Here is a 19,812-nt window from a genome sequence, read left to right as displayed (position 1 = left end):
TCCCTAAGTGGCCCCCTCAAGAATCGAACTCACAACCCTGGGTTTAGCAGGCCAATGCTCAAACCACTGAGCTATCCCTCTCCCCTTTTTGCTTCAGTCTTCACTAAAAAGGTTAATGGTGACCAGATATTCAACACAGTATTAACAAAAAGGGGGAAGGAATGCATGCCAAAGTAGGGAAAATACAAGTTAAAGAATATATTGATGAAGTGGGTGTATTCAAATGGGCAGAGCCTAGGGTATTTAAGGAACTAACAAACACTCTCGGAACGGTTAGCAATTATCTTTGAGAACTTCTGAAGGAGAGGAGAGGTCCCAGACAACTGGAGAAGGGCAAACGTACAAAGAGGAACAAAAAGAACCCAAGGAATTACAGACTAGTCAGCCTACCTTTGATACCTGGAAAGATACTGGAACAAAATTATTACACAATCAATTTGTAAGTACCTAGAGGATGATAGGGTTATAAGGAATAGTTAGCATGGACTTGTCAAGAACAAACTATGCCAAACCAACCTAATTACCTTCTTTGACAGGGTTGCTGGTGTAGTGGATGGGGGTGGGGAAGGGAGCATTAGACATGGTATATCTTGATTTTAAATAAGCCTTCTGAGACAGTCCCACATATCATTCTCAAACAAACTAGGGAGATGTGGTCTAGATGAAATTATTGTAAGGTGGGTGCACAACTGGTTGAAAGACAGTACTCAAAGAGTTATCAATGGTTCGCTATCTGGTGTATCTAATGAAAATATTGAATAGCACCGGACCCCTGTGAGACCCCATTATTGACTTAAAATTTGCAGATGATACCAATCGACAATATGTTGCAAGCACTTTGGAGGATAGGATTAGAATTAAAAATGACCTTGACAAACTGGAGAATTGATCTGAAACAAGATGAAATTCAATATAGACAAATGCAAAATATTTCACTTAGGAAGGAAAAAAATCAAATGCTCAACTACAAAATGGTGAATAACTGGCTTAGGTGCTAGTACCACTGAAAAGAACCTGGGGTTATAGTGGATCACAAATAGAATATGAATCAACAATGTGCGCAGTTGCAAAAAAGGCTAATATTCTGGGATGTATTAACAGGAATGTCATATGTAAGACAAGAAGTAACTGTCCTGCTCTACTAGGCACGGGTGAGGTACTGTGTCCAATTCTGGGGCCACACTTTAGGAAAGATCTGGACAAATTACAGAGTGTCCAGAGGAGAGCAACAAAAATGATAAAAGGTTTAGAAAACCTGACTTAAGAAGACAGGTTAAAAAAACTGAGAAAAGAAGATTGTTATCAACCCTCTCACACCAATCTTCAAATATGTTAAGGAATGTTATGAAGACGACAGTGATCAATTGTTCTCCATGTCCACTGAGGGCAGGACAAGTAGTAATGGGTTTAATCTGCAGCAAGAGAGATTTAGGTTGGGTAGCAGGAAAAACTTAACTATAAGAGTAGTTAAGCTCTGGGCTAGGCTTCCAAAGGAGGTTGTGGAATAGCCATCATTGGAGGATTTTAAGAGCCGGTCGGACAAACACCTGTAAGGGATGGCTTAGGTTTACTTGGTCCTGCCTCAGTGCAGGAGGCTGGACTTGATACTTCTTGAGGTCCCTTCCAGCCCTACGTTTCTATGATTCTATGGGGAGGTTTTAAAAAAAAAAAAGCCACATCTCCAGGAATTCTAGCAGCTTTCAGCATAAGCATTTGAGTTTAAGTACTTTTGGGATGCAAATGCTGTAAATTAAGGCAAAAAACATTACAGTCAAGTTAGAGCTATAACTAGATACACTACACTCTAGTTGATATTTAGCACCACTCCCTTTTCTTTTAGGTCTCCTGGGAAGACAGTACAAAGCCCAAAATAGTTTTAAGGGCTTTAAAAAACAACTGAACTTGAAAAACCCCAAGTACTTAATGATGAGTATGGGGCAGTCAGTGACGTTCTCTAAATGTTTTAGAAACATTTCAAAATGTTTTGTTCCAGTTGTAGAAGTCTATACACTGACTTCTACAATACCCCAGGATCCTGTCTTTGCTACTCTGGAATTCAAAGCAATACCACTATTGCATGAACTATTAATTGACTTAGGAGCATGAGGTGAATACAGTTCATACCCATTTTCTGCTTTCCTTTTTAAAGAATCCTGCTCTTTTAGAAGTGTTTGATGTTCATCATAGGCATCCAAAAGCCTGGGTGAAAAAAAAAAAAAAAAAATCAAACATCCCACAAACTTTGTTTAGCATGCATGTTACATTTTCAAAACAGTCAGTACAGCCTGTAAATAATTAGGCTACCAACCTGTACATCTTCCATCCATTGTCAAAGGATGTTGTATAGTGACAATTATTAAGTATGTCTATTTCAGACTGTAAAAATTCTGTATTACTATGAAACTAGGCAAAGGTAAACTAATTTTTTAAATTGAATTAAGACCAAAAGATTAAAGCTATCCACTATGACGTGAGGAAGACCAAAAAGCTTGCTAGTTTGAATGATTTTCAAAAGTGTGTGTTAATACAGTGAAGAACAACATTTTCAGTGGCATGTGAAGACATTTTCCCCCCACAAAAATACCAACCTACCATTACTTACAGTTGTGTTTATATTAAGCATTTATACTGCACCATAAATGTACATGGTGTTTTACATGTGTTGCTATAATTCATATAAATATCTAAAGACCTTTCACAAGTAGTATGAAAAATAGAGGAATTCAGTGCTACATGAAGAGCCATATAGCTATCAAGTAACAGTGTATAAAGCAGCCCATCTTTCAATAGATGCAATAACAATTTGTATGTTTCCTAGATATTTCATTTAATATAGGCGCAGCTGCTGGTTCAGATTCCTCTTACTACTGCAGTTCAAAAGGTGACAGACCAAAACTGCTTCTTCCATCAGCCATATCCTTTGACACAAGTTGGTCTGGAGTTCCATCCCCGTTCTTTTCGTTCTGCACATCTCAGATATTTTGTCCTGCAGCACCATATCAGAACCTAAAAGCTTGCTTTCTCTTAGCCAATTTCCTTCCTGGAAGTTACATGCATAGTTCCCATGAAAGTCAGTGCATATCAGAAGGCAGAATTTTACCATAGGCTATTATTAGCAACGTGCAATGCAGAAAAGCTAACTTATGGCTTGGAAAATCCAAGCCAAAAAACAGGAAAATTACACTTTATGGTAATATTGAGAATGAAGATAATAAAAAATATTTAATTAAAAGTTGCATTTGTGTAAATGTCCGATGCCCAGAGAAGGCTCAATGCAGAGCACACAATTAGAAAGCCTGTGATTTCTGAACACATTAATGATACTAGTCCTCAAGGATAAGCCGTTAGGGCAAGTTTGAAAATTTAAGATGTGTGGTTGTGGGTGAAGTTAGAGTACAAAAAAACAAACAAACACTTTTCTTCGTGTCCTCTTTCAAGAATATCCCCCACTATAAAGCCAAGACACAGCTTTCGAACAAAAAGACAACACTCTTTTGAGCTGAGAACAAGCATGAGACAAAATGGCAGCTTTTCCAGAAAGTTGATAATACTTGAAAATAGGAACTTGGTATGAATTTGTCTGTCTTCAACTCTAACAGTGTCATAATTGCAGTGCTAAAATAATAGTTTAAGGAGCATGTCTAAATGAAACTCTTCCCCCAAAGTTATAAACAGCACCTCATTTGGTGACCCAATTACAGCCATAGTGTAGGTTAAATCTTACTTGTTGACGTCAGAACCAAAATCTTCCAGAAATTCCACTTTTCGTTGAGAAAATGTAATCCTCATTTTTATAGACAATGCACCATTGACAGCTGTGTCAAAACATGTGAGGATGTTTTCTTCATTTTGCTTAAGATCCCCACTATACTCCATTTCAAGTAAGTTGAGATACAATTTAGTGTTCTCCTGTGCAAAAAAAGTTACAGCGATTGTTGTAAAATAGTGTTTGCCCAAGTACATATCCAGCATTTCTTTCTAATAAGTTCAACAGCTATGCGCACCAGAGTGTCCTACATTGTAAATAGATGTTATAGTGTAGTCAGTACAAAGGTTTCCTGTCCGAAAGTGTAAACATAGGTGCTCTTTGACCTGTGTCATTTTATAAATAGACGCACATGGTCTACAGTACATCTGAGGGTATGTGTATCCTTGTGATTAGCATGAGGGCTCGAAGACCAAGCAGTTCTGGCGCCCAAATAAAGTGATCCCCGCACTAACACAACCAATGGTATTTAATAAATTACTTCCATGCAATATCAGCATCCCTGCATTGTTTGGGATTTATGAAAGGGAGCAGGACAGAGAAAAACAACGATGTCTCAGAACACTAGGGGAATCATGGATGCTATCTGAAGGGTGAAAAAGGCAAGATTCATAACCTGCAAATCTGGCAACATCAGCTTAGAGGGACTGGTGTCTCCATGTGCAATAAAATGCTTTACATACAGTCTGGAAACCTGTCATCATTGTTGCCATGTTTTAATGCACTGACTAAAAGGAGGAGGAAATTAAATATCACAGGACTATTTATAAAGCTTTTAGGAAACACATACTTTGTCTTTCTCAATGGCTTCCAACAGCACTTTTCTTGCTTTTGGAAGGTTCTTCTGAACTTTGAAAAGATGTCGAGCTAGTTTGATGGCATAAAATGATGATTCACCGCTTGATTTAGCATTCTTAACAGCTTCCTGAAGCAGGTGTTCAGCTTCTTCCATGTTTCCATGTCGGCGTTCTAAGCTAACTCTTCGCAAGCGAACCATTGCAAGTCCCAGAACACACTCTTCAAATGTTTTCAAAATTCTTCTTGCTTCATTGATGTTCCCTAAAAATGTTGGGTAAGTATTTAATGCAGACACCATGCATCCATCAACTCTTGGAAAAAAAAAAAAAAAAAAATCACTGCCAGCAACAATCCAAAGGCTAATTTAACTAGAAAAGCCTCACTAACTTGGCTCTTACCCTGCTGTTCTTCAAAGGCAGCCCATAGCATATGAACCATTGGTTTCTTAGGAAGGTGTATTGTACAGGCCCTGCTGTAGACATGTCTCACTCCTTCAATACTGTGATTCTCCATATACTTGGCATACTACATTTGAAAACAGAGTATAGATTGAATAATTTAAAGCTTATTTTTGGTCTTTAAATACATGACAGAACGATAAAATTCTTTTGTTTAAACCCATTCAGCACCTTTATTGAACCACTAGACTAGTTTCTGTAAGGAAGGACGTAGAGAGGCAACGAAGTTGGCATATGCAGCAGTCAAATCTGGTTGCAAGCAGACCATCTCCTAATGCAACAGATATAGTTATATATGAACAACATTCAACAAGAGTACAAAAGGTTAGTCACTAGATCAATGTTTGCAATCAGTAAGAATTCATTAGTAAATCACTTCCCTTACCTTAATCCAGAAGTCCTCATAGAGGGCACATGAAATAACACATCTTTCAAAGAGGACCACAACTCGCTCATGAGTCCCATTTTCTATCTCAAACTCTAAGTATTCTTTCCAGTTTTTCAACTGGGCTTTCTCCAAAGGTTTTACATGGAAGTAAGGTCGTTTTATCTGCAACAGATGAGTAACACTGGAGTCAAATTCAACAACTTAGTCAAAAATACAGAGCAAGATAAACTGTTTGGATGTTACTTTATATTGGAATTTATACCACACCCTTTGACTTTTCAGAATAATCATCTTATGTAGGCTATTCAAATATCCAGGTCTGAATGGACTTCAGGGTATGACTAATTTTAAAGGGATACTATAATTGCCAATTCAAGTTTGGGCCAAAATCTAGGTCTTGTAAAAACAGCTTTCCCAAAATAATCTTTTTTAAACAAATTACCCACAACAGTAATGCGGTTAGTAATTACTCAATCCTCTGCCTTGTCTGCAAACCAAACATAGCAGCACTGAGAACCTGTAAGAGACTAAGGGGGGATATGACAGAGGTCTATAAAAATCAAGACTGGTGTGGAGAAAGCGAATAAGGAATGTTATTTACACCTTCACATAACACAAGAACCAGGGAACACCCAATGAAATTAATAGGCAGCAGGTTTAAAACAAACAAAAGCAAGTACTTCTTCACACAACACAGTCAACCTGTGGGACTCATTGCCAGGGTATGTTGTGAAGGCCAAAACTATAGCGGGGTTCAAAAAAGAACTAGATACATTCATGGAGGATAGGTCCATCAATATGTATTAGCCAACATGATCAGGGAATTAACCCCATGCGCTGGCTGTTCCTAGCCTTTGAATGCCAAAAGCTGGAAGTGGACGACAGGGAATGGATCACTTGACGATTGCTGATCTGTTCATTCCCTCCAAAGACCTGGCATTAGCCCCTGTCTCTAGACAGGATACTGGGCTAGAATGGACCATTGATCTGACCCTGTATGGCCATTCTTATGTAAAAATGTTGATCAGGATCCTCAGATCAGGCATGGCCACTTTGCATGGTATTGCCAGCATATTATGGTCCGAAAAGGAAGCATTCACTCTGGTGCAAGGGTGATCCTGCACTGGTATATAGCGAGCCCTGTATACCATACACCCTCTAAGCTGCTGGCATGGCAAGGAAAGGGGGGGACCCATGGTCAGGCCTCCCCTCTGTTTTTTGAGCCTTTATGGCTACTACAGACCACTGTAAGGTTGTACAGACCTTGCACTGCTCAAACACAGAACAGAGAACTCGAAAACATGGACTAGAATCCATGCAATGCAAGTAAGAGCTTTAATGCAGTTTTACACACTGCCTGACCTACACTTACTTGCTCTGGAGTACCATCTCCACTGTTTTGTTCATGATAAACTTGCATTTAAAATAATTTTTTCCCCATAAGACTATAACAACATAAGAGCAGCCAGACTGGTTTAGACCAAAGGTCCATCTAGCCCAGTATGCTGTCTTCTGACAGTGGCCAATGCAGGTGTGCCCCAGGGGGAATGTACAGAACAGGTAATCATCAAGTGATCCATCCCGTCGCCCACTCCCAGCTTCTGGCAAATAGAGGCTAGGGACACCATCCCTGCCCATGTCACAATGTCCATGTGAAATAATACAACTGCTAGTTTAAAACCAACAGAAAATTACTGCCAGACAAACAGCAGCAAGACCAGGAACTCCCCATGTCTCCCATTCCCTTCAATGAAACATGAATGTCACAGCCCAATAAACACTAGACATAAGCAAGTTTTTCCTCTTTAAAAACAAAGAAAATTGAAGGCAAGAATAATGTCCTATTATGTTTACATGGTAAATGTATGGAGAATTCAGAAGTTGAAGTTGCAAAAGTAACTTGGCTTCACTGAATATATACAATTTCATATGCTTGCTTAGTTTAATACTGTTTGTTATAAAGCATGTGCAGCACAACGTGGTGTTATTGGATGAATAGTTAGTTTTTGCCATTCTCAACTGGAATTTTAGTTGTGAAATTCTAACACAGCAGTATCAGATTTTTGCACCTAGTTGTACTCTTTACAGTTTCTATCTTGGTGACAACTTAATTTTTAAGATATTATAAGAAGCTTTTCTTTCTATTGACTAGTTTTAATTCTGTAAAATACCACATTTATGAAGTAGTACCCTCCTTTCTTATACATGGTATGAAAGACACTATATGTAAAGTTTACACTTAGTAAAATGTATTTTCCCCACGTTGCCTCTCTCAAAATAAAACTTAGTACCTACCTCACAGAGCTGCTGTGAGAATTAGTTATTAATGTTGGTATATTTTTTTAAAGTACTCTTTTTGAAGATAGAAAAGAGGGTAAAACATTTATTTGCAAAAAGCTTTACAGTAGTTTAATCAGAATTAGAAACACCAGGAGTTTCTGGTTCCCAGTCCCATGTTCATGCCTTTAGACCACGCTGCCTTTCATACAAAAAAAGCTAACACAAGAAAACTTACTCCTTCTTCAAAGGTCCACCTCTTGCTGACTTCATGTTCATTGTGATTGAACATTTCTTGATGAATCTCTTGGATTCTGTGTCTCATGTTTTCTATTTCAGTGATTAGCTAAAGATACATGATAAAAGCAAGTGATTAATACTGGTCTGTAAAATATCAAGTTTACAACTGCACTGTATTATTGACGTGATCTGCATAAATTAAAATATGAAAGGTACACCGCTACTTCAGGTGCTGTCCTGAACAAGTGGGATAAAAGTGCACATTGTCTTAGCTCTTAGTGTAATGGACCTGAGGAGGTCTTGGATCCAATGGTCGGCCTCTTAATTTCTGAAGTGATATAAATCTGAGATGCATCATATCCAAATAGGATTCCATCTTTAGTTTGGTACAACCCCAAATGGGCACTTCTTTCTTGCTGGTTTCATGCTTTTGCATGCCCTTCAAGGAGCACATATCTGCACAGGCCAGTACTAAATAAATAAAAACTCAAAAAACACGCCATAACACTTACCCCATTTATTTGAAAGAGTCAACATTCTGCTAAAATTTTGTAGATCACTTTTAAGATTAAAATGTTAATTACATTTCTTTCAAACCTATGTAGTGTAAGTGAGATCTCTTCTTGTCTATACAGCCAATCACACACTAACTGCTGCTCTTTGGCTCACATGTAGGAGTTGACACTCTACACTATGGGATCAGCTCAGCCAAAAACATAGTACAGTCCCTGCAAATAAAAGAAAACTCTCCTCTCAGCAGCAGCAGATTGAACAAACATGCAAAGGTGTTCCGCAACCTCGCCTGCACATTTACCTTTGCAGGGTCAGTTATGTCCTCAATTCCAGAAGGAAGGTCATCTCCTGGTGGTGCATCATCCCCACTATGGCCACTGACAGACGCCAATTCCCGGCGTAGCTGAATAAACTGCTCAGGAGTTAGAAGGTCTCGAGGCAAATTATTTTGTACGTGTTCTTTAAACCTGCAAAGAAACAGGATTTGTTCACCTAACAAATGCACAATTTTTACGTTATATTTTAAAAAATACTCACTTATTCTAAGTTATATGACAAAAGCGAGGAAGTTACTCACCTTGTGCAGTAACAGAGGTTCTTCGAGATGTGTGTCCCTGTGGGTGCTCCACTTTAGGTGTCGTTGCGCCCCTGCGCTCGTAGCCAGAGATTTAGAATAGCAGTGCCCTGGTTGGGCCGCACATGTACAGTTCCTGTCTCACATTGCTTCAGGCAGTTAACTGGTGCTGTGCGACCAACCCCCTTCCTTCCCCCCCATTCCTTCTCTACTGCAGAGTGTGTATATCAAAGAACTCCAAAGCAGAGGGGAGGAGGGAGGGTAGTGGAGCACCCACAGGGATACACATCTCGAAGAACCCCTGTTACTGCACAAGGTGAGTAACAACTTTCTTCTCCTTCTCCTTCTCCTCCTTCTTCAAGTGGTGTCCCTGTGGGTGCTTTACTTTAGGTGACTTCAGAGCAGTGCCCTCCGGTGTCTGTATGTGGTTTCGGAAAAAATGTAGGTAAGTATATAGGCTGGTTAAGGTGAAACGATGAATCCACCTTAGGCAAAAGCTTAGGATGGGGTCTGAAGATACTTCATCTTTAAAAAAGATCATACAGGGTGGATCCCTCATGAGAGCAGCTAGTTCTCCTGACTACCTGGCCGATGTAATGACCACTAGAAACGCAACCTTCATAGAGAGGTGTAGTAAGGAGCTTGTAGCTATGGGCTCGAAAGGGGGCTCGGTGAGGGCATGGAGGACTAGGTTGAGGTCCCATGGAGGGGTGGGTTTTCTCACTTCCAGATAGCAGTTGGAAAGATCATTCAAGAAGAGTTTAGTGATGGGATGCGTGAAAATAGAGAATCCGTCGACTTTATGATGAAATGTCATGATGGCCAGAAGGTTTACATGGATGGAACTCATGGAAAGTCCCGTTTAAGTTCCAGTAGATAGCCTAAAATAAGAGGTAAGGAGGATGACACAGGTGCCGTCTTGTTTGCCTTGGCACCATGATTTGAATAGTTTCCACTTATGTCCGTAGGTGTGTTGGTTAGTTTCCCTATGGCTGTTTAACAATATCTTCTGAACTTCTGTGGAACGTGTCATTTCAGATCCCAGGAGCCATGTAGTAACCAGGCTTTGAGATGAAGTTTTTGGGGATCCGGATGGAGGATGCGCCCTGCAACCTGTGACAGAAGTCGAGGCAGAAGCAGGAGCGTGCGTGGGGGCTAATAGGATCAATCTGGATCTATCTTGCTTTATCTTGTGAGTACACGGGCTAGGAGAGGGATGGGAGGGAAAGGCGAACAGGAGAGGGGCGTTCCACTTGATGAGGAAGGCACTGCCCAGAGAGTGTTGACCAAGTTCTGCTCTGGAAGAGAACTGGGGGCATTTGGAATTGTGTGCAGTTGTGAAGAGGTCTATCTTTGGGAACCCCCACATCTAGAAAATATCTTGGATGACCCATGTGTTCAGCTCCCATTCGTCGTCTTAATAAAACTTCCTGCTCAGGGTATCTGATGCGTTGTTCTGGAAACCAGGTAGGTAAGAAGCTATAACATGGACATTGTGTTTGATGCACCATGCCAAAGACGCATGGCTTCCGTACATAGGGAGTGTGACTGTGCTCCTCCTTGTCTGTTTATGTAGAACATGGTGGCTACATTGTCGGTGAGGATCTGTACCGTTTTGTTTTGGATTAGTGGTAGGAAATGAGAACAGGCATTTTGAACCGCTTGGGAGTTACAGCAGGTTGATATGAACCTGGGACTCCGCTGGAGACCAGTGGGACTGTATAGAATGTGCCTGGAGATGTGTCCCCCTCCACCCCCCCCAGCCTAGGAGGGATGCATCAGTGGTGATGGTGAGCGCTGGCAGATTCTGCAGAAACTGCACGCCCCTGCAGACACTGACCAGATTGGTCCACCATAGGAGTCCTTGACTGCATTCGTCATAGAGAGGAGTTTGTTTTTGCTGTGCTTGCGGGGAGCATAATTTGTCCATAACCAGGCTTGAAGGCACCGCATGTGTAGCCTTGCATGTTGGACGACGAAGGTCGTGGCGTGTAGCCTAGGAGTGCAGGCAAGTTCTGGCAGACACCTGCGGGTTGTTCCATGCTGTTAAGTTTAAGGCGGTTAGAGTCAGAAAGTGTTTTGTTGGAAGAGAGGCAGTTGCTTTGAGGGAGTTGAGGTCCGCTCCAATGAATTCCAGGCGTTGGACAGGTGTTAGGGTGGACTTTTGTAAGTTTATTTGAAATCCTAAGGAGATAAAGAGGTGTATTGTACGTGGGCGGAACATATGGCTGTCTGCAGTACTGGTGCTTTCAGCAGGCAGTCATTCAAGTACGGGAATATCATTATTCCCTGTCTGTGTACATAGGCCGCTACTACGGCGAGTACTTTGGAAAATACTCACCGTGCAGTGGAAAGGCCGAAGGGTAGAACTTTCTACTGAAAGTGATCCTGTGCTATTGTGAACCGCAGGAATTTCTGATGTGAGGGATGGATCGATATATGAAAATATGCGTCCTGTAGGTCGAAGGCTGAGAACAAGTCCCCCCCTCTAATGCTGGGATTATGGTGCCTAGTATGATCATTTTGAATCTTTGTGTTTTTACAAACTTGTTTAGTCGCTGTAAATCTCCATAAGTTCCCAACCTCCTGTTTTTTTCTGTCTGAGAAAGTAGTGGGAATAGAACCCCTTCCCTCTGTACTCGGTCGATACGGGTTCTACTGATCCCAGGGATATGAGATGGTTCACCTCTTTCCGCAGTAGATGGGATTCTTGAGCCCTCGACAAAGGCTTCAAATCTGTTGCCTAGAGGTTGATGGCTGAGAGGTAGTAGTCCAGGAAATGGATTGTCTTCTCCTCGAAGTTTTCTGTTTCCGCCCCTGTTGGTCGTAATACCTATTCCGTTAAGTATACTGAGGGGGTTGGAACCGTTGAGGAGTTTAGTTAGTGGTCTGCCGTCTCTCGTTCCTAGGTGTGTGGATGCCCAGAGACCGCAAGGTGGGCCTCGAGTCTTTCAGGGTATGCAATCACTTGTCCGTTTTGTACACGAAGAGTTTGGCGCCTTCAAAGGATAAGTCTTCTATGGTGGACTACGCTGGCTTTGGGAAACCGGACAGATGAAGCCAGGAGGCTCTCCTCATAGTGACTGCTGTTGCTATAGATCTTGCTGCGGAATCAGCGGAGTCAAGGGCAGGTTGGAGCGCTGTTCTGGTGGTAAGTTGGCCCTCTGTGACGAGTGCTTTGTATTGATTCTTTTTGTCTTCTGGTATAAAGTTTATAAATTCTGAGAGACTTGCATAATTATTGTGATTATATTCTGTCAGTAGGGCTTCATAGTTGGCAATTCTCAATTGTAATGTCGCAGCAGAGTACGCTTTACGACCGAATAGGTCGAGCCATTTCCAGTCTTTATCATACGGAGTGTTTCTATAGTATTGTTGTTTACCCTGTTCATTCACCGCGTAGATAACGAATGCATTTGGCGTTGGATGTGAGAAAAGGAATTCAGTGCCCTTGGCTGGCATGTAATACTTCTTATCAGACCTTTTACAGGTAGGTAGAATCAATGCTGGGGTTTGCCTGAGCAACTTCACTGGGTCCATAATCGCATCATTCATGGTGAGGGCAACTCTGGATGAAGTGGATATGTGAAGTATGTTCACTAGATTGTGGCGAGATTCCTGGACCTCTTCCAGGGAGATATCTAGGGAAGTGGCCACTCTCTTGTAGAGATCCTGGAACTGCTTGAAATCGTCTGCTGTGGTGGGGCGTAATTGTGTCATCCGGTGACGAAGATGAAAACGTAATGTCAGTTGGTTCATCTGGGTCCGAGAATTGCTCCTTTTCTTGGGCCCCTTGTTCGGAGACGGTAGAAGGTGCCTTTGATGCCAATATGGGTGGTTGAGGGCAGAGTGTTGGGTACTCCCTGTTGCTGCTGCTGTGGGTATGGAGTCCATGGCTGCCAGAATGGCCATTGTGGTTGGAAGGGCATGGTGGGCATTATGGTTGGCCCAACCAGGGTTGGTTTGTAAAGTGTACAGGGAAGCCTATGCTTGGTGGGGTCTGTGTGGCAGGAGTAGCCACAGGAGAGGAAACCTCTGGCAAGTGCCCGATATCCTCCTCTCCATCGTCCTCCCCACTAGAGAATTGCATTGAAAACTCTGGAGAACTGGGTTGGCTTAGTACCATGTGTACCGTGGTACCTTTGGTGCCAAGGAGACTATGGTACCAATGAGACAGATAAGTCTGTGGGACACAGGAACTGCTGTGACGTGTCTGATCTCGGTGGGATGGTGGAGCTCGGTACCGTATGCTGGAATGAGCTTATCTGTGCTGGTGTGTGGCTGGTGTGCATAGTACCAGCAGTAGGTGGCAGCATTAGCGCAGGAATGCTCAGTACTGATGGCTTGCTTGCTGTTGTTGGTGCGGTGGCATGGGGTTTCACTTTCCCCTTAACGCCTGTGGCAGAGCGTGACTGCTTTGGAGCTCTGGGTTTCTTAGTACCATTGGGACGTGGTCTATCTGCAGTTGATATGGCCGGTGCGGTCGGTACTGGGAGCATCTGGCCGCTATTGGAGCACCTTTTCTTGGCCGACTCCGGAGTCGGGGACATGGTGCCCCGTTTCTTTGCTGCCTTCTTGGCAGGTTGTTCAGGATCTTTTCCCCTGAAAGAAGGGTCTTTGTCCGAGGCGGCAGTCGGCGATTTCTGTCTGGGAGGAGTTCGTACCTCAGGCTCAGTCGCCGGGCGAAGAGATTTCTCCATAAGGAGAAAGCTTTAGCTGTAAATCCCTTGCCTCTCTCGTGCAGGCTTTCAAGTTTAGACAGTGCGAGCACTTTCACGGTGTACGTCCCTCACCGAGACAGCAGATGCATTGAGAGTGTCCATCCGAGAGGTGTATTGAAAGCTGGCAGGTAGTGCAGCGTTTAAACCCTGGGGAGCCAGGCATACCCTGAGGAAGCTTATTCTCTCAGTGATGCAGAGAGATATAAAAGTATAGTGCCCCTGTGATCAGGAAGACTGGAAAATTTATGGTCCTAAGAGGAAAAAAATTTTTTTTTTATTTTTTTTATTTTTTAAAAGGACGGAGATAAGATAGGAAGGGGGAAAAAAGTCTATTGTATTCTAACTAAGAACTATGAACTATTGCTAAAGGGACAGGAAAAAGAATTATTTCTAGCTGTGAGGCGCTTCTGAGTGCTCCGACGTCGGGAGAGAAGGAACTGGGGGGAGAAAGGGGGGGTTGGTCGTACAGTGCCAGTTAACCGCCTGAAGCAGCGCGAGATGGGGACTGTGCACGTGCGGCCCAACCGGGGCACTGCTACCATAAATCTCCGGCTACGAGCACAGGGGCGCAACGACACCTAAAGTGGAGCACCCATGGGGACACCACTCGAAGAACTGATTATTAGCACAAGTGGATGGTTTAAGAACCTAGAACTCTGCTGGAGATGCAACTTCGCACAGTGCGCATAATACATAGGTAATATCTACTAGGTGTGCAAAGCTTTCTGTTTCAAAGGATTCAAGTACCATGAAGGGCAAACATTAAGGAGTGGCTTGTAACGGTGAATACCTTTGCAAACTGGTGGGAAAAGGCTACCTACTCAGTGAATAGGATGGCATGGGATGTTAATTCTCAGAGAATGACCACTTGCTTGGGAATTCCTAACAAAAACCTTCTTTAGAAACTACTAGGAAGACTGCTGTACCTCTTAACTACAGTTTCTGGTTTTTAATGTTTACCCTATCCAAATTAACACAGATATTTATTATTTAAAACTGAATAAAGTATTTTTCTTAAATTAGTTTATGGTAAAAAACAGTTCAGCTGAGACTTGTAGCAGGATATGGAATTAGAAGCTGAACAACATAACTTTCTGGTAAGATGCACCCTTTTCTGGGTTCACCCCATTTTTCTTCCTGCTAACAATTCCCACAACTTCCTTTTTACAAAGAAGTTGGTCATAGGCGAATTTGTGAATTTTGATGTTTTTAGTTTTTCTCTGGACACCAGTTCCTAAACTTTGCTTCAGCGCTCAAAAGAATAAAAAGATCTAAGTCTGTACAACACTCAGCTGGTTCACAGCTCCAGGCAATACTGATTTAAATACATTTTATTGTGTTGTACATTTTGCATCAGTTTGAGGTCTTGCTGCTCCAAAGATCACTTCCATGGCTCCCTAAAGAGAAGTCTGTGCCCGTTCTTAATGAAGGTGAAAACATTTTCAGTCTCCAATTTTCTATTAGCCCTCGTTTTATTTATTTAAAGAAATGCTAGCGTGTGAAACAGTGCACTCACAGTATCAACATAAGAACTAAAATATAGATGGTAGAGTAAGACACTATACAAATGTATCTGCTTATAATTAAGAAGTGAAGTTTACCCAGAAGCTTTGTTTTTTTGGAGAGACAATCACTTTTATTACTGGCTTAAGTGTAATAACTTTCCAAGTTCCTGTTTGGATTGAACAATTTTGAGTTTTACAAAAATATTAAAAATTTAATTATATTTATGCCTATTTAACACAGTTAATAGCATGAAGTTAACTAAGGCTTTAAGTTGTCCTTACCTCTGGAAGTGATGGCTATAGAGCTGCGTTGGAATCCCCAGGATACGATCATATATAGCTGTAACTTCTCGTAGGTTGCCCTGTTCATTTTCCCAATTTATATACATTTCCCATAGTCTGTCAGAGCGGAAATCTGTCCCTGCAGCTAAGACTGCATGTTCATAGGCTCTGAAAAAATGTTTAACAGCCATTTCTGAATGTAGTACCTCAACTATTCAAGGAGCAAGAAGAATGAGGTGGATTTTTTTTGTAAGAGCCTCTGAATGTTCTATTTAGCTTTTACTGCATTCTTTTGGGGATTCAAACAATGCATGTTACCAAATATGTTCTCTAGATATATGATAAATACAAGACCTTTTTAATAAGCAGCTCTACAGTGATTTTTCCTAATATTTTCACAATAAAAGGAATAAGAACATAAAAATAAGCCATAAACAAGAAATCAAACCACTAAAACCCACGAGGAGTTTCTCTCTAAGAGCCTATTCCCAAGGCTCTGAGGAGTGAATGGAACTATTTATCAGACAAAAATAAAGAGACATCAATACAGCTAGATGCTACTTCAGCTTTGCTCTCATGGCTAAAGATTTTACTTTTTCATGTAGCTACATATCATTTACAACTGTGTTCATGTGTTTCTTCCCTTTTTTTTTTTAAAACACAAACAACTTACCCTCTTACGGTATTATTAGTTTCAGGGTCAACAGGATCCAGTGTCTCTTTTAAGAAGTTTATATAATGTATCCAAAGATCAACACTAAGAGGTATTGCCTGTAGCCCTCTCCGATACACCTATGAAGAGAACAACATAAACTGTACTTCAAATATTTAATAGCGTCCTAAGAGAGAGGCAACACTGTGTTATCCGGTGAACCTTAGAAATACTAATTACTGGAATTTTGTTTAAATAATCTACCATTACCATTTGGGTGGAGGTTGGATAGAACATGGCAATGTTCTGATCTCCACGTGCAGAGTCTTGATCTTCAAAGCGCAGCGGTCCCTGCATTCTGACCAGGTTGTGTGGGCAGGCTTTGGGGTACAGACCATAGGGCACAGACCCATTAGAGCATCATTGACAGCGTCTGACCAAAAATGCAATAAGATGTAGCAATTGTGACCAGCAAACCAACTATATTGTTTTGAAAATGAGAAATAAATGTAAGTGACAGAAAAGCCCTGCCCTACTTGTTAAGCTGCAGTGTAATACAGAGGCTTGCACTGCAAAGCTTGACAAACTGTAGAGGTTTAACGCACCTGCCAACAAAGAGAGAAAATATTAGCTACAAATGCCACAAAAAAAGTGACAAATGCAAACAAAATCCCTATAAATCTGACCATATATGGTAGGTACTGGCAGCCAAAATGACTTGCAGTGGTTTAGTCATCATTTGGCTTACAGGACCAAATGGCGATAGCTATATCCAGCTACCAACGTACCTCATCAGACTGTTTAATGTTGTCATGTCGCTTTTCAAGGTCTGCATACTTTTTCCAATATCCATAGCAATATGGATAATGTGTGAAAAATCTGTCAAATGCTTTCCTGGCAGCCAGCAAGTGGTTCTGTAAGAAACATACAACAGAACTGTAACTTACAGTTCTTAAGAGAAAGTTTCAAATAACTAGAGAAGAGCATGAATTCTTACATGGAGGGCACCATTCCAATTCAAACACAGAAAGCCACGTCGTAATATCAGGTGCTTTTCCATAGTTTTATAAATAACTTTGAATATATGTGAGCACAAATAATTACAACACTAAGACCTAAGCTAACTTAAGTTACAGGTCTACAAAGTTGCAAGCAGACACAGCTTAAGTATTCCCACACTACTCTGCTAGCATCTTCAGTCAGAACCTGCTTCTTTCCACCTCAGCCACTGCACTTGATTCTTTAGACCAGTGGGTCTCAAACTTTTTTACTGGTGACCCCTTTCACATCACAAGCCTCTAAGTGCGACCCCCCCCCCTAACAAATTAAACACCCTTTTAATATATTTAACACTATTATAAATGCTGGAAGCAAGCAGGGTTTGGGGTGGAGGTTGACAGCTTGCAACCCCCCATGTAATTACCTTGCGACCCCCTGAGGAGTCCCGACCCCCAGTTTGAGAACCCCTGCTTTAGACAGATGTTCCAAACCTAGGGTGACCAGATGTCCCCATTTTATAGAGACAGTCCTGATTTTTGGGTCTTTTTTCTTATATAAGTTCCTATTACCCCCCACCCCGATTTTTCACATTTGCTGTCTGATCAACCTATCCAAACCTCAACTAGCTGTCAGCAGGGCTCTGAGTTTTCAGTGATTCTATAGACATCAATGTAACTCAGCAAGCCATGGAAACAAAAATTTCACACAAAACTAGGCTATCATTTGAACTTTTAAAAACAGACTTTGAGAAAAAGCCATGATCTGTTAGCATCTGATGTCTGCATTACAAGCTGTGTCAGTAGTAACACTTAGAAGGTGTAAATCATTATTTGAGTGCTAAGTGCTGGACAAGCAATATTCATCTACTAGCTTGATTGTAATGCAAGTAAGAGGAGTGTGTCTTTGTAGCTAGGTAGCGCTGCTCTTTAAAAGGATTTTACAAGATATAACAACACTATTTTAAAAATCTAATTAGAAAGTTTCACAATATTAGTGCTCTCAAGACTTACTCATCTTTATTTTTTCCTCTCAACTAGTTGATGACATGGCACAATCACAACTGGCCACAAAAATTGGCCAGAGCTGCAGTGTCCCCATGCTCTGATTGTCCCTAACCTGTGACTGCAGAAGTCAGGGCTGGATCACTCAATAATTGCCCTGTTCTGTTCATTCCTTCTGAAGCATCTGGCCCTACCCACTGTCAAGAGATGTGCTAGATGGACCACTGGTCTAACCCAATATGGCCATTCTTATGTCCCCTTTTTAAGTGACTAGAATTCTACATGCATAAAGCACAGAGATTTGAGAACTGAAGTCAGAGCTTGTACCCTTAAGAACGAACATGGCCCAGTAGAAATCCAGAAGCACTGTCTTGAAACAATACCTGCTAGGGACTGAGATACAACTTTAAATTCAAGACTGGAATCAGAGGACAATGCGTTAATTCATCCTTCTATGCATTTTGGGGAAAAAGATGTACTCACCTCCTGCTCTACGTACTGCAGCAGATATACCCAACCTGTGAAATCCTGGGAATTCTCCTCTACTACTTTCCAGAACTTCTCATATTCAGGAGGGAAATGAGCCTCAACATCAGTCGTGTGTAAACTTTGAATATCTGGTATTCCACTCTCTTGTGTGGTCTCCTCATTTACATCAGGAGAGCTATCAGGGGACTGCTCCATCTCTGTGACACTCATAATCTCTGTACTAAAGTCCGTAAGCTGCTCTCCTGCTGCGTCAGTGCTGTTGACTGTGTTATCATTACTTAGGTTGCAGTCATCCTCTGTATGATCTGAGTTCTGCATAGCTGCTGTTAATGTTGTTCTGTTGAATGATATCCTGTGGAAATACAGATTAAAGGTTACTATCTTCCAGATGCCAGTACAATTTAGCTGTCAATTTTTAAATTGTCCTACTTGGTGTAGCAAAACATTTCAGGTAATTCAACTGAACTACAGGAAGAACGTAATTTTAAAAGATGTATAATCCATTCCATTTGATTGTAAAAACATATCCTCGTTTAAAAGTAAAACATTATTAAATAACCAATAAACTGGCATGTTGCCTCTGATGAAATGAAAAGGATTGCTCGGCAGCTCCCTGCAAGTAAAAGAGCTGGTAACTGTGTTCTCAGGTGCATCCAGTATTTTTTAAATTAACTGGATTTAATATGAATCTTCTGTACTGCTATGTAAAACCAAAGAAGAAAGTTCACAGAAGCCTGCCAGAGACAAAAAGGATTTTAACCAACAATCAAATAATCTCTAGCTGTGCAACATGACTGGCCATGGATTAATCCAAGTTAGATAAATAATTATACTTGAATGAAGGAAGTGTCGTAGCGATGTTGGTCACAGTACTACCTCACCTATCTTTTATTGGACAAACTTCTGTTAGTGAGAGAGACAAGTTTTCAAGCTTACACAGAGCTAACCTGAAGAAGAGCTCTGTGTAAGCTCGAAAGACTTTTCTCACCAACAGAAGTTAGTCCAATAAAAGATATTACCTTACCCACCTTATCTCTCTAGTTATACTTGAACAGTTTACTTTCAACCATCTGAGAAAGCATCCTAAGTGCCTCACACATTCATCTGCTTTGTCACAATCTTAGACTTTCCACACTCACTAGCACCATT

At 41.3% G+C, this 19,812-nt stretch overlaps 1 protein-coding gene and 1 non-coding gene across 2 annotated transcripts in view; both read right to left on the bottom strand.

Annotated features, from left to right (window-relative positions):
* The window catches only part of PRPF39 (pre-mRNA processing factor 39), a 30,691-nt gene extending 11,695 nt beyond the window's left edge, over nt 1-18,996 (bottom strand). The window contains exons 1-11 of the mRNA XM_065403056.1: nt 18,658-18,996; nt 16,963-17,088; nt 16,196-16,314; nt 15,523-15,690; nt 8,742-8,907; nt 7,926-8,033; nt 5,408-5,572; nt 4,963-5,089; nt 4,557-4,825; nt 3,725-3,909; nt 2,125-2,199 (exon numbers count right to left, since the gene is read on the bottom strand). Coding sequence (XP_065259128.1) covers nt 2,125-2,199; nt 3,725-3,909; nt 4,557-4,825; nt 4,963-5,089; nt 5,408-5,572; nt 7,926-8,033; nt 8,742-8,907; nt 15,523-15,690; nt 16,196-16,314; nt 16,963-17,088; nt 18,658-18,981 — 1,832 coding nt within the window. The 5' untranslated portion in view covers nt 18,982-18,996. The remainder of the gene's footprint in view (nt 1-2,124; nt 2,200-3,724; nt 3,910-4,556; nt 4,826-4,962; nt 5,090-5,407; nt 5,573-7,925; nt 8,034-8,741; nt 8,908-15,522; nt 15,691-16,195; nt 16,315-16,962; nt 17,089-18,657) is intronic.
* LOC135878817 (small nucleolar RNA SNORD127) lies at nt 4,392-4,478 on the bottom strand. Its single transcript, XR_010561423.1, has one exon. It is a non-coding gene; the product is annotated as a small nucleolar RNA SNORD127 (small nucleolar RNA).
* Nucleotides 18,997-19,812: the final 816 nt, after the last annotated feature.

Source organism: Emys orbicularis, chromosome 4 (genome assembly GCF_028017835.1).
Source record: "Emys orbicularis isolate rEmyOrb1 chromosome 4, rEmyOrb1.hap1, whole genome shotgun sequence".
Classification (NCBI taxonomy): domain Eukaryota; kingdom Metazoa; phylum Chordata; order Testudines; family Emydidae; genus Emys; species Emys orbicularis.
The sequence above is the reverse complement of the archived record's forward strand: the minus strand, read 5'-3'. Positions and strand labels throughout refer to the sequence as shown.